The sequence below is a fragment of the Carassius gibelio genome, chromosome B2 (assembly GCF_023724105.1).
Source record: "Carassius gibelio isolate Cgi1373 ecotype wild population from Czech Republic chromosome B2, carGib1.2-hapl.c, whole genome shotgun sequence".
NCBI classification, from domain to species: Eukaryota; Metazoa; Chordata; class Actinopteri; order Cypriniformes; family Cyprinidae; genus Carassius; species Carassius gibelio.
The window spans coordinates 4,980,899-4,996,123 of NC_068397.1; the positions used below are offsets into that span (position 1 = coordinate 4,980,899).

General features: G+C 44.7%; 1 protein-coding gene across 2 annotated transcripts in view; it reads right to left on the minus strand.

The window, feature by feature from the left end:
• Positions 1 to 8,265: 8,265 nt before the first annotated feature.
• Positions 8,266 to 15,225, minus strand: part of LOC127951490 (SH3-containing GRB2-like protein 3-interacting protein 1) — a 41,897-nt gene continuing 34,937 nt past the window's right edge. For both annotated transcript variants that reach the window (XM_052549378.1, XM_052549377.1), the window contains 2 exons: positions 14,870 to 15,034; positions 8,266 to 12,519 (listed from right to left, as the gene is read on the minus strand). In XM_052549378.1, the coding sequence (XP_052405338.1) occupies positions 12,497 to 12,519; positions 14,870 to 15,034 (188 nt within the window). In that variant the 3' untranslated portion in view covers positions 8,266 to 12,496. The remainder of the gene's footprint in view (positions 12,520 to 14,869; positions 15,035 to 15,225) is intronic.

A 15,225-nucleotide genomic window follows, 5' to 3' on the forward strand; every position in this document is an offset into this window, starting at 1 on the left:
ATTAAAACAGAAAAGTTTTGTTATATTTCTAGTGAATTTTTTTTTGCTTGCAATATTTTGATTAGAGAACAGAAAAAAAAGAAAACGTCTCAGGTTACAAATGTAACCTTGGTTCCCTGAGAACAGGGAACGAGACAATATGTCATTGACGCTATGGGGAACGCCTCAGGTGTGACAGGTGTCTGAAATCAAATATCAACTCACAGCAATCATGCTGACCGGCGACAGCCGTGAATCATCAGCTTGAATGATGAGCGTGTGACCTGGATATAAAAAGGGCGCCTTGAAACCATGACAATATCCTTTCGTCTGAAGGGACTGTTTGGCAGGCAGACCCTGAGGCATAGCTGGGAGACGTATTGTCTCGTTCCCTGTTCTCAGGGAACCAAGGTTACATTTGTAACCTGAGACGTTCCCTTTGGGGGAAAGCTATGGGGAACAAAATACCCACACCGCCATGCTAAAGGGAGTGCATGCCCAATGGCAGTGACAACTGTCAGAACCAGTAATTCAATGAACGCTAGAACCACTCACCCTCAGGTCACACAGGGCTGTCAGTGACAGCACTCCCTACGGTCATAGCCCAAGCTATATGATACCACAGAAAACCTCCATAACATGGTTTAGTGAAAGGTCTACCTGGGCCTGCTCAAGGGCCTAGGACCACAACTTCAACTTCTTAGAAGGGGTCCCTTCTAGTGAATGTGGCTAGGGAACCCGAGGGAACCCCAGCCAGTCACTATTCAGGGGAATGTACCACCTGAAATGCCACCAGGCAGGCCTGACCTGGTGTCACTACATAAGACACTACAGACTGGCCACTTCCTGTCTGTCTGAAGACAGAGCCTCCGGACACTTGCCTTTAGGAAGGCATCCAGCCCGAGAAACTGCCAAGCAGGCAGTGAACCACTCGGCCCGGATCTCAGAGACGGGATATCCTGGAGAGTATGACTCAGCATAGTGCTTTACAACCCTTGCCAGCGAGGGGAGTTTCTCTACTCGATCCACGGATCTACCCAGTGTTTGTGTTACAAAAACACTGAGGAGGCCTGTGAGGGCCTAAGGACTGATCTAACTGGGAGGCCTCATGAGAGGCCTACGACTGACTGACCAGACTCAGGAGACCACATACTCACATTGACCCTCAGTGAGGGGAGCATAAGATCTACCTGGTAGGCAACCAGGCTGTAGCAGGATAAAGAGGTTCCAGGAGGGAACCCGTAGCAGAGAATAAAAACTTGAGCCAAGCCAGGGCGCAAGCTCACCTTCGGTAGCTGCCTGATAAGGACTGCTAAACTGAAAGTAAGCGTGAAACTACTCCCAGGGAGACCTGGAGAGGCCTACTACCTGACAACCACAGTATGTGGAAGCTCACCTTCGGAGAGGCCTGGTGAAGCCTACTACCTGATAACCACAATATGTGGGAGTTCACCTACAGAGAGGCTTGGAGAGGCTACTATCTGTTACCAGATAACCACCTTAAATGGAAACTGAAAGTAATTTGGAACTCAACTCCAGGGAGGCCTGGTGAGGCCTACTACCTGACAACCACAGTATGTGGGAGCTCACCTTCAGAGAGGCCTGGTGAAGCCTACTATCTGATAACCACAATATGTGGGAGTTCACCTACAGAGAGGCCTAGAGAGGCCTACTATCTGTTACCAGATAACCGCCTTAAGTGGAAACTGAAAGTCATTTGGAACTCAACTCCAGGGAGGCCTGGTGAGGCCTACTACCTGACAACCACAGTATGTGGGAGCTCAACTTCAGGGATACTACCTGATAAACACAGTGCAGGAAAGCGTACTTTCAGGGAGGCCTGGAGAGGCCTACTACCTGAAAAACCATAGCTGATAGTGAGCCAGACTGGCAGTCCAGTTGACTGTCTTTGGGGCTTTGCCTTCAGGGAGGCCTTATGAGGCCTACTACCTGACAGTTCAAAGAAGCAGAAATTCAACTGTGGGGTCTGTGGGGGGGAGGGGGGGCCCTGTGGGGCCTGCCACCTAGTAACCACAGTATGTGGGATTAAACCCTTAGGGAGGCCTAGTAAAGCCTACTACCTGACCACCACAAAATGTGGGAGCCCACCTTCAGGGAGGCCTGAAGAGGCCTACTACCTGAAACAGTCTAATCAGCTGGATGTAACTGCTGCTGGGGACTCGCCTAACAGGGAGGCCTGGTCGAGTCTACTAGCTGATAGCGAGTCTATTCTGCTACTTTAACGAACACTGCTGGAACCATACTATTAAAAAACTTGTCCTATAGTTTTGTCCTAATGTATGTTCCACAATGTTGTGACCCACCTCCGAGGAGGCCTGTTAAGGCCTACTAATCGGCAGTGAGCCTTCTGCCCGAACTACCAGGGCCAACCACTGAAGGTGAGCTGGCCTAGGAGACCTATTGGGGGCTATTCGGTCAAGGAGGCCTGCTGGGGCCTACTACCCAACCGTTCAGCCTTTGCGGCAGAAAGCTGTTGCTACAGCATCCTGGTACCTAATCACATTGCCAGAGGCAGTGTACTCAGCAAATAGCAATACCCTTATAGCAGGGGAGTACAACATACGCCATTCTGCCTAGTGGAGGCCCCATTAGGGGCCTACCTACTAAATGCATAGGCGTCATCCCATGGCAATGCTCTGGCTTCAAAGGGAGCGGAGTTCAAAAACCGAAATGAAATGTAGTTTAGAACTCCCTGCTCAACCGGAGCCATCGTGGTTTAAGGTAGATAAATACAGAGGTGAGAATGGACTACTCAAATCTACCCTGAGTTAGCGGGGGAGTAACAACCATATGCCCCTGCAAGGTTAGACAGGGAACGGGCCTGCAAGTGGCTCCAAGGGTTACAGGGATTTTTCCTGCACCCAGCCTAGGGGAGCGGGGGGGCTAAATTGCAAGCCAACCCACTTCAACCCATCGGTCGAGCGATTAGCTCAACGGGCTGACTGGAGCCAGCTCTAGAGGCCCAAACATCTCTGTTCGGCAGGGTCTGACAAACTGTCATTTCGCAGAGCGAAAGATGGACTAATCCTGCCAGACTGATCCTACCTGAGGTACCACCCTGCATTACTCTATCACTCCTGAATGCAGAGAAAGGGGCGGGCCTTGGCCAACAACTCCCATTTAAGGGAGGAGGCTGAAATCTATGGGAGGAAGCCTAACACATAATGAATGTGGCAGCTATACTTAGCAACACACCTCCAACATCCCTAGCATAGCCTAGGCCAGCTACAGAGGCGGCCCAGATGAGGGCCTGACCTACAAGCATAGATCTACCCGAGGGCTCTGAGGAGCCACAGCCTACTTGATTGAGAGGCTGTGAAACACTCAACCTACTGAAACCCTACAGAGCTCAGGGGAGCGAGTACTCAGGATACCAATGTCACAAACCGATAGGCAGGACATCTATCTGAAGATCTATCTGAAGTGCCAGCGTCAGTCTAAACCTAAAGCAAAAAAGTTTTTTTTTTTTTTTTTAGGAAGACCAACTACTCTACCCCTGGGTGGCTAATAGCCCTGAGGCTAAACAGAAATGAGCGGTGGCCCACCACGCATATAAAATGTTATGACAGGAAGGCCATCACATACTCAGCACAGAAGCCAAATCTTCTTTGAGCTTCTTCCTAATTCGTTCTAGCCACCAACTGGGGGAGGCTTCAGGGCCCTAGTCCATACTTTAATTGCTCCTCTAAGAATGACCCCCTAGGTCTATACAGGGAACAAGGTCTGTAGAGAAATACAATCAGTGTTAGTTATACACAGAGAATTTTACAAACCAAAAAGTTCACCTGCGGCGTGCGGAGTGAAGACTCACCATAGAGTTCTCAATGAATCTGGGGTCAACCACTTTTACATGCCTAAAAGAGGCGCTCACATCAACCAGTTGCTACGGCGGGCCATCAGAACATAGTTCTCATCATAAGGCCTATCCCCAGGGCTGGTGTAACGTAAACGCCTGGGGAGTCAAGAAGAGGGAGAGGGCTGGTAGAAAAGGCCCTCCAGGGAGATCAAAACCTACTTCCGCTGAGCGTTGCAGCGCTTGTGCTGAATGACCTCCCTTGAGTCCCTCTTTTTGCGGGAGGCTCGCCTCCTCTGTGTCCTACTCCTCCATGGAGGGGGGGCACGAGAGGTGACACTAGACCTCTGGTCCTGCCTACGGTCCTCAGACCAAGACGGACCAGGTCCTCCCGCCTGCCTGGGCTGGGGCCCAGATCTCAGCGGTATACAGGTCTTAGATGCAGCTGAGCGCGCCTTCGCCTCCCTAAACTTTCCAACCACCGCCTCAACAGAGGTGCCAAAAAGTTTAGCAGGCGAAACTGGTGAATCAAGGAGAAGGGATTTTTCTTTCTCCCCGATATCAGCCAAGTTGAGCCACAGATGCCTCTCTGTGGCCACCATCGCCGCCATCGATCGGCCGATCGCGGCAGCAGTCTGTTTAGTGGTCCGGAGGGACAAATCTGTGGTCCGGCGCAACTCAGCGACCGCCTCAGGGGACACAAACGTCTCGTCAACGGGCGGCATCGACACATAACCGTATTCACCGATCCCCTCAACATCAGCGAAGTTACCCCGCTGATGTCGATGAATACGGGCAGAGTACGGTTTCTTCCATGCCCTCTCGATCTCTGAATGGAGATCAGGAAGGAATGGAAGGCTCTGCTGAGCTGGTGGCCTATGTTCAGGGAGAAACCAATCATCCAAACGACCACGAACGATCTCTCCCCGAGCGCGTCGCCATGGCAACTGAAGTTTGTCAGTGGCGCGCTCCATAACTTCCACCAACTCTGCGTACATGGGGCAGGATGGCTGACGAGGTTGAGGATCTAAATCATCCTCCTCAGCCATCTTTTGCCCGGCCCGAAGAGCACTCGCTGCTGTATTAGTAGGTGAAAAGTCTCCGTCATCTACCTTCAGCTCACTCTCGTCAGCCGATGACGCGTCCGAGAGGTTAATGCCCCTCTCGAGACTGTCAGCGAGCTCCATCTGGGAGCCACATGAAGCGTGTCGCCGCTCTGCCTCGGCACGAGCGGGACCCGATCCGCGAGGACCAGATGCTGAACTCTCTTCCCTCGAGAAGAGAGCCCGACGAGAGCGGAGTGTTCTCATAGGAAAACGCTCACAATTTGCACAGGACGCTCTCTCAAGAGTATCCTGTGCGTGCTCTTCACCCAAACAGTACACACACATCTCGTGAGTGTCACCTGGCGACAAATATCTTGGGCACGGGTCAGCACATTTCACAAAACTTTTAGGACTTGCCTTAGATGTGCGTTTCATTTTCGCTGTAAGCAGACGTTTAAATCAGACAAAACAGTCACTGAAGACGAAAAGGATATTGTCATGGTTTCAAGGCGCCCTTTTTATATCCAGGTCGCACGCTCATCATTCAAACTGATGATTCACGGCTGTCGCCGGTCAGCATGATTGCTGTGAGTTGATATTTGATTTCAGACACCTGTCACACCTGAGGCGTTCCCCATAGCGTCGATGACGTATTGTTGAAGTTCCCTTCGAAAGGGAATTAAAAATATTTCTTAACGAAATACAGAAAGTGTAAAATAATCTGTGCTAAAAACAACAGCAACAAAATCTTAATCTATCCAATATACAGTGTTAAGACATTTACAATGAAGACTTTAAAATGAAGTGCACATACGTATATGATGCCAGTTTCTTATGTGTAAAATCATGTTGCTGGATCTTAACTAATGGGTTATTTGTTGAGGTTAGCATCTCTATAGCAGCGAAGGGGAAGATACTCACTGAGATAATAGGTGTTCTCCATTTGCACCGCTGGCCGTGGAATATCATCATGATGTCCCGGCTTCTCCATGTAGGACACTGTAATGATAGAGCTACACACAAACACAAATGATCCTTCATCTGGAAAACTGGGTCCGGCTTTCTGGGATGGTACTCAAATGAATCAGGTCATACTTCGAAGGGAGAGGTTATTATGTAAGTCTTGGAGAGCATAAGTTTAAGTGGATGTCCATGACATGCGGAGTCCCACAAGGGTCAATTCTTGCACCGCTCTTGTTTAGCCTGTATATGCTCCCACTAAGTCAAATAATGAGAAAGAACCAAACTGCCTATCACAGCTATGCTGATGATACCCAGATTTACCTAGCCTTATCTCCAAATGACTACAGCCCCATTGACTCCCTCTGCCAATTTATTAGTGAAATGAATAGTTGGATGTACCATAACTTTCTTCATTTAAACAAGGAAAAAACAAAGTTTTTGCATTTGGAAACAAAGATGAAGACTTCAAGGTGAATGCATACCTTGACTTAGTCAGACAACTAAAAATCAAGTAAGGAATATTGGTGTTATTCTGGAGACAGACCTCAGACCTTAGTTTCAGTAGTCATGTCAAAGCACTAACTAAATCAGCATACTATCATCTAAAAAACATTGCAAGAATTAGATGTTTTGTTTCCAGTCAAGACTTGGAGAAACTTGTTCATGCCTTTATTACCAGCAGAGTGGAATATTGTAATGGGCTCTTCACCGGCCTTCACAAGAAGACCATTAGACAGCTGCAGCTCATCCAGGACACTGCTGCCAGGATTCTGACTAGAACCAGAAAATCTGAGCACCAGTCCTCAGGTCCTTAAACTGGCTTCCATTTACATTTACGATTGATTTTAAAGTATTTTACTCATGTATAAATCACTCGATGACCTAGGACCGAGATATATTGCAGATATGTTCACTCAATATAAACCTAACAGAGCACTCAGATCATTAGGATTAAGTCAGAAATACCAAAGGTTCACACAAAACAAGGGGAGACCGCCTTTGGTTACTATGCCGCAGCTGGAATCAGCTTCCAGAAGAGATCAGATGTGCTAAAACACTAGTCACATTCAAATCTAGACTCAAAACCCCACCTGTTTAGCTGTGCATTTATTGAATGAGCATTGTGCAATGTCCGAACTGATTGCACTGTATTTTACGTATTCACTGTATTTTATGTAAAATAATTTTCTATTTTTAACTGTTTTAAATTCATTTTAAATAAGTCATTTTTTCAATCACTTCCAAAGTTTTAAAATTGCTTGTTTTTATTTTTGTGTTATTTTTCTTCATGACTATTTTACTTTATGTTAAGCACTTTGAATTACTATTGTGTACGAAATGTGCTATATAAATAAACTAGCCATGCCTTGCCTACATCATCTATACTTTTATATAGACACCTTTCAACATTATTATTTTGTTACACGAGTTGGTAGGTGTTATGGAATGACAGTAACTCACTCCTTAGTTTTGGCAAAGGTTTCATGACTGCCCAGAGAAGACAAGCTTCCATGCTTCCTCAGCAGATGTGCTGCTTTCTCTTTTGCTAAATCAGACATTTTATGGTAGAATATCAACTAAACTGTAAATGTTATTCTACGAAAACCTGAAGGACATAAAAAAATAATTTACATTTGCATTGGTAAAGTGCTAATAATTTAGAAGTCTATTAAAAACTAGTTTCTTTTGCTAAAATAGATCTTAATTTAAACCCAAACGCATGTACATAACTTCATGGCAGCAAACCGGAAATGCTCAGCGCCACCACCGGCTTGTTGCCAAACGTTGCCTTGACAACAGAGGATTTCATTTTCTCTTTAAGTGGGGTCTCCTGCCAACATGAATACTGTACGAATTCTGAGGCGACCATGGCAACAGTTCAGTTTTGAAATGTTAATTATAGCATGCTGACGTTATGTTCACAAGGGTAGATTTAAATGTAAGACTATTTAAGCACCTAAAGCAAAGAAAAGATAGTTCAACAAAACTGTCGAAAATATGAAAAGAAAAATTACAAACAATTTTTTTTTTGCATTTAGTGTTTTCTATTGGATATTTGAGCTCCTTGTTATTTATGACATATGAGTTGGTGATTGATCTACATGTAGTGTCGATAACATTCATTGGTTGGGAGACTTAATGTAAACTTGTTTTGTTTTTGATAGTATACATGCCTGATGAAGGTCACCCACAAAACAAACAAATAAATAGCTTAACTAAATCATGAAAATAACTTCTTCTGCACCTTATACTCACACTGCATTAAACTGATGTTCTTCCTCTGCATTTTGTTGTTTTACAGTGCAAATATCTAAACATTATAAATGAGATATAAAATGTTTTTGAAAAAAGAACAAATAATGTTTAATACTGCTAATTATATCCCTGCAATAATAATAATAATAAAGGATTTAAGTGTGTATATTGTGTTTCGTGACAAAAACCTCAACAAATAGCCAAGAATGTTAAACATGAATTTCTTGTATTTATTTTTTAAGACATTACATTATTTTCATTTCTGACATATTTAGCATTTTCGGTCTCAATATTCTCTTAAAATCTGGGGAGAGGTTGTTCTATGCATGAAATGTTTGCATATTCCATTTTCTGAACGATGTATGAACAAGATGCAAGTTAGCTGACAAACACAATACCACAACATCTGTGGGATAAAAAGCAATAAATACATTTTTTATGTATATAAAATAAGAGATGGAGACATGTTTCAACTGGAATAAACCATCCACAACAGCAGCTGTCTTTCCATCCCTCCACTTTTAAGGTAAGGTAAGGCTCCCAAACCACCAAAATAAAGTACACTTAATGAATGGCAGAAGTAATGTGACATAACTAAAACCAGGTTAGCCGAACACAATACCGAAAATTATCCAGGAATGTCATGTGTATTCCTAAATCATATCTATAACTAGATATATTATTTAGATACTGGAAGTTTCTACACACTTGGATGGATGGATACTCTCTCAATTTTCTAAAAAAAAGTCTATATAGCTCAGCAAACAAAAAGCATTGAGAATAAAGATGTTTCCTTACTTTCAACACAATACAGTACAAGGAAGTGATTAATGAAAGGATGTGATAAATGTTCTTCTGTATTAGTTAGTGTTGCACAACAATGCTGTTTCTTTCCTGTTTTCAACAATAAAAACAGTTCATTATCCATTACAAACCACAGAATAAGCATAAAATAAATTCCATGAATTTTAATAAATGTATAAATTAAAATAAAGTGCTATCATGAACTTTAAATGCTGACAATAACTTCTCAGGAAAGACATAAACTATATCCATTTGGATACACGTATAACAGTTCCTATTTTACATTTTTACACATTATCTTTAAATATTGCTACAGTACAATGATTTGGGAAAATAAGACCACATTGTGGAAAACCAAGGAAATGTCTAGGTTACGCATGTAACGTTCGTTCCCTGAAGGAGGGAACGGAGGCGTTACATCAGAAAGAGACTGATAAATAGTGACTCGCCCGAGAACCCAATCACCTTTGAGTGGTAACAAAACCAGCCAATAGTACAAAGTGTACCTTGGTCTGTGCGATTTGTATCACGAGCTGCACCCCGCTGTGTGGGTATATAAGGAGCAGCGCCAGCAACTCACATTCAAGTCTCCAGCATGAGTGAGGGCCTATACCTGACACAGAATGCACTGGGTAGCATATCCAGCTGGACGTAAGCTAGCAGGCTGCCTGCTTGTAGGAGGATTTACAAAGACAGGTATCAACCGTGTGGTGATCATACACATGAATCTCTGAGGTACCCAGCCGGCAGGGTTGGAGTTTCAATGACAGAGCTTGCAAGGGGGCTTGCCAAAGGAAAGACACACACTACCAAGAGACTTACTGTGGAAATACACACGTGGGATTGCCCCCCCCCCCCCCCAAAGGGGAATGACAACACATGAAGGCACCTAGTCCAACACAGGGGCTGACCAATAGAGCATGAACAAGTGCTGCACATCAACATTGCTGGAGGAACCCCGGGTTCTGAACTGAGGAGAATATTGAACACATCCAGTCCGTGGAGTGGAATGGCGCAGCAAGCGAGCAGGTCCTTTTAGTGGTCCGAGGGGGTGAGTACCTGGGAGGACACGGGCTCTACACAGAGATAATAAAATCTGTGTTAGGTGTCATCCAACCCCCAGCTCTACAGATGTCTGCGCCAGTGCCCATAAGGAGGCTACACTCCTATTTGAGTGAGCTCTCACTCCTAGAGGGCATGGCAAATCTTAAGTCTGATAAGCCAGGACAATAGCATCCACTATCCAGTGGGATAACCTCATGCTTGGAGACAGCCAGGTTCCACTTCAAAGCACAGGTGTGTCTGGTAGACAAGGCTCTAGCCAAAGTGAGGTGGCAAGGTACTGTACCTAAACCTTCTGTGATCCATCAAGAACCCACACATGTAGGTTCCAAAAATCAGTAGAGTGCCCCAACTCTGAGAAAGAAGGTCCTTCCACAGAGAAATAGGCTGGGGGGTATGCTGTGCGCCAGAGTGTCTGTCCCAAGAGTGCCGTCGGTCAGAGAGTAAAACAACTGGCAATGGGGATTCTGTGGAGAGGCAAACAGGTCCACCTGAGCATCTCTGAAATGTTCCCAAATTAGGATTCTCCCCTGACTCTCCTCCGGGGGAAGGAGTGGTCTTGCTACCATCTCCTGATGAGCTGACATCCCCAACTCCGGGTCACCCATCTCAGGAATGCCGCTTGGCCTGACAATTGGCAGGTTTGGGGGCAGAGATGGGCTGTGCTGCCCTTCTGTGTCCATCTCCTCACTGTGGCTGGGGTGAAGGCTGCTGCTGTGGCCGAGCGGGAGTGAAGGAGACCATAGGGGGTGCCCTCGGCGATGAGCAGGCTGAGTTGGCTGCGCCGATGGCAGTGTGGAGGCAGCAGTGGGCCACTGGGGCAGAATATGCTTGATGGTCTCAAACTGCTTCTGGGCGGCAGAGAAATGCTGGGCAAAATTCTCCACCGTGTCACCATAGAGGCCAGCCTGAGAGACTGGGGAGTTGAGGAGCTGAGTCCGATCAGACTCCCTCATGTCTGCCATGTTTAGCCATAGGTGGCGCTCCTGGACAACCATAGTGGACATCACCTGACCCATGGAGCGCGCAGTAACCTTTGTTGCCCGGAGAGCAGCCCAGACATTTCACACAGTGATCGTGGCCATCACGAGGAACCATATGTTGGCCACACCCAGAAACGCATGGGTGTAATAGCTACGGATGTCCAGATCAGGTTTTTTTTGCCCTTGAGTCCGTGTGATTTGATTTTGAGTATCTACCGATACAGAGTCCCGATCCGATACTTCTATAATACATAAAAAAAGAATAAAGAATAGCGTAAAAACAGATCCATTTAAATTTGTTTAGAAATCTATAACTGCTGCGCGATAACAAATAATAATGATTTGTTTATATACTACATACACTGTTTATCACATAATAAGGCAGAATAGTTTCTATACTGTAATAAATTCTATGTCTATCAGCACTGCTTTGTTCATAAACTTTATTTATCACCTGCTGGAGATGACTTGAAATTTCTGATCACGTGATCGCATCTGGACATCCCTAGTAATAACATATTTAAAAAGCCGCAAACACAACCCAAAACTCTTTTAGAAGTTCTTTCAGTGGCAGAGCTGAAGGCAGGAAACTCTTGACGAACCACTGAATCATGCCGTCACACCGACACCAGCTGACTCGCTTTGTAAGCACTCAGGTGAAACGAGCAGATGTGCTCGGCCCTGAAGAAAAAGCTTGAATGCTAGTTGCTTGTGCTGCTCTTTACATACCATCACAGCGGAGCTCGCGATGCAAATCCAGCAGACCAAGGTACACTGTGTACCATTGGCTCCTTTTGTTACCACTCGAAGGTGATTGGGCTCTCGGGCGAGAGCCCATTCGTCATTCTCTTTCTGAAGTAATATTGAACATGACTGAAAGGGAACTGTTTATATTTCACCAATATTTGAGCAATTCCTTAATTTTACTTTGATTTAAGGAAATCTGTATCCCTGACAAAAATTAAGTTTTATTTCCCTAAAATGTCTACATAAATAAATGATTTAAAAAAATAAAAAGGTAGGTATCACTTTTTGCATGAATTTTCAATGTCAATTACATCCATGTTTAAGCAATTAATTTAACAAAGGGCTTATGTGCCAACTATACAGAAGTGATGCACTCTAACATGCATTCACCAATAACATCAAATCAACATTAACACTGATGCCAGTTAAATCGTATTGTTTATTATCTGTCAACATAATAAAAAGAAAATCAAACACTTCTGACAGATTTATTCCATATGTGAACCCTGGTATCGTTAAATTGTAATGCCACTAGGTGTGTTTGGTTTAGGACAGAGAGAGAATGTGCAATAATAAAAAAGGAAACTTTGCCTTCTGCAAGATCCCAGCGAAAGAAGTCTATGTATTGCATTTGTCCTGAAGTTTTATCATATACACACAAAATATTTACTAATATTCACATACACACACCCACAGAACACACTGATGATATTCTACACCAGACATTATAGGTGAGATTTTGAGTGCTGTATTTCAATAAAAACATTTTCAAAAGTCTTTGTAGTGCCAAAAGAGCATCCTAACATCTCATTCACAGTCCATCCTACATCACTGTGACTGGGTCAGTTGTCTGCCAGATATTTACCTGTAGAATACAAAAAAACCCATCTTTATATCAGATACTGCGTAAAAAATTGTTCTTACTATAATGTCAGAGACTATAATACAATTCCAGGACTTTTAAATTTTAAATTTTCAAACACATGAGTATTTGGGGTTTTTCAAGGATGACTGTTGGGCCAGGTGTTCAAATGTCTACTTGCCCTGCTACAAAAAAATAAATACATTAAAAAAATAAAAAAGTTATTGTTTTTTATAACTTTGCACTGCGTCCTCTAAGGGGCTCTATGGGGAACACCTCATCATGACCTGATGTCTGAACCATACATTGAAAAAACAACAACTTGTTGGCCGGCTACAGCATCTGACGTCCCTACTGGTCCGACTATAAACAGGCACTGGGAGAAAACGTCATTCTCTTCTTCAGCTTCACTGACTGTTCTGTTTGAAGTGTGCATCTGAAAGAACTGGTAAGAGCAATCTTTCTCTGTATATCATGGCGACAACTAGCAAGCATTTAGACAGTGTGTGCATCCGTGTCGGTGTTATTTGACACCCGATGACACACACGATCTTTGTGTCATTTGTTTGGGTGAAGAGCACGCACACTATGTTTTGAGGAGGCAATCCGCTCCCGTTCGTCTCTCTCCCGAAAAAAGGGGAAAAATGGCAGCCATCTGCTTCCCGTGGTTCAGGACCCAGTGCTGCTGAGGCACGGAGGAGAATGAGCTTGTGAGAATACAGGTGGATCTGTTTGAATGTTTTAAAGAGGGATTTTCCCTTTCGCGCTTGTAATGGCGGTGGACGAGAGAGAGCCTCGGGAGTATAATGTTATATTTTTAACACTATCTGATACTGAGGTTAGTGCTCTGCTGGGTTTTTACCCAGGAAAAGCAGGAGATATTTGAGGATGGTGAAGAAGCTGAGGCTGAGCCTTCTGAATTCTCCTGCCCTGCGTAGGTAGAGCTGTTAGAGGTTATGGATCGCTCCACGGCAAAGTTGGACTTGCCATGAAAATACGCTAACATGGTGCCACCGTAAGGCCACAAAAAAAAAAAAAAAAACCTTGATGAGCATCATTTTTCTGACCAGAGCCCTTCAGCTCAGGTGAGCCTTCCATTTCTGCATGGTCTCCATACAGATTAAAAAAAAAATGAAAGAGGCCGTTTTCTTCTCGCATCCATCGGATTTGGCATAAGAGTAAATCTGCCGACATCGAGGTGACGTGCGAAAGCGGCCATGAGAGGATGCCCCCTGTAGAAAGAGTTAAAAAATTAAATTTCTTTCTGCGGGGGAGACATCCTCTCTTAAGATGCCTCCTTGTCATCTAAGCCCCTTCAGAAATTAATCTGGCTTAAATAGCAAGGCATACGCAGCAGCAGCTCAGGCTGTGGCTTAGTTAAACATGATGGTGGTGCTTCAAGCATATCAGGAAGATCTGCTAAGAGACCTGGAGGGAGGCAAGGGTGTTTCTCCTGATCGTGGGACACGAGGACGTAAGCAGAACGCTCACATGCTAGTATTCTGCATTCTTTCTAAATTCCTATATGGTGAGGGCTTTGCGCGGTTGCTTTGTGCCCTTTCTTGAGTTGATAAAAGCCCTGTTCATCTTGGGTGCCACTCCACCTATGTATCCTCGGATACCTATCTAAACAGTGTGTTGCTACTAGAGAACTGTTGAGACAGCTCTTTCAGCAAGCGTATGTGTAAGCTAGCGGTAACCCCTGTGTGACGAGCAAGACTTGGTTTTTAATAAAATACTAGGTTCTTAGCCGTATCCCTTTAAAGGAATCTTTCCTGATTCCAAGCCTTCAGCTCTACCCCGGGCCGAGGCCCTAACAATTATGTTGGGTATGTAAGCTTAGGGCTTTGGCTGTCACAGACAGCCGTCTAAACGTCCCAGGGGCAACTCCCATGGAAATGGTAGCGTTGGTACTTAGTGCTCGCCATGATTCTGGCCTGCACTCCCCTCAGCATGGCGGCATGGGTATACTGTTCCCCATAGCGCCCCCTAGAGGGGGCAGTTCGAAATTCCCTTGAAAGGGAACTTCTCAGGTTACGAATGTAACCATGGTTCCCTGAGTAGTCCTCTAGCTCCCTGCCATGCTTTCGGATGCAAGCTTCAGACGAAGAAGTGAATGACGTGTTCTCCCAGTGCCTGTTGATAGTCGCACCTGTAGTGACATCAGAGGCTGTAGCCGGCCAACAAGTTGGTGTTTTTTCAATGTATGCTTCAGACACGGGTCACGACGAGGTGATCACCATGGTTACATTCATAATCTGAGATGTTTTCTTTGTGTTTGACCCAGATAACTTTGTATTTGACTAAAAAATCTTTAAGCACCTTGTATGTAGATACTTCATAAAATACATACCTGCAGAAAACCTTTTTTTAACCAGGGAGAGTCTGTAGCCTGAACCTACGAGTTGGAAATCACAGCCAGACAGAGTGCTGCCCTCACTGGTGAACTGCACTGCCAGCTGAGAAGGTTTGCTGGGACCCTCGGCTAACTGGAAGCGAGCCAGAAGAGCACCTACCCCTGACACACAATGATAAGACAGATTTATATCCTACCAGAATGTTTATTCATACACTACATTTGTTAACATCTGCATTGGCATATTTATGGTGTTAATAACAATGTCTAGACAAGTTCAATATTTTTTACATCTTATAAAATTTTCTACCAGAGTCTCGACTGTGAACACAGGAAATCTTGCGAGACTTCAG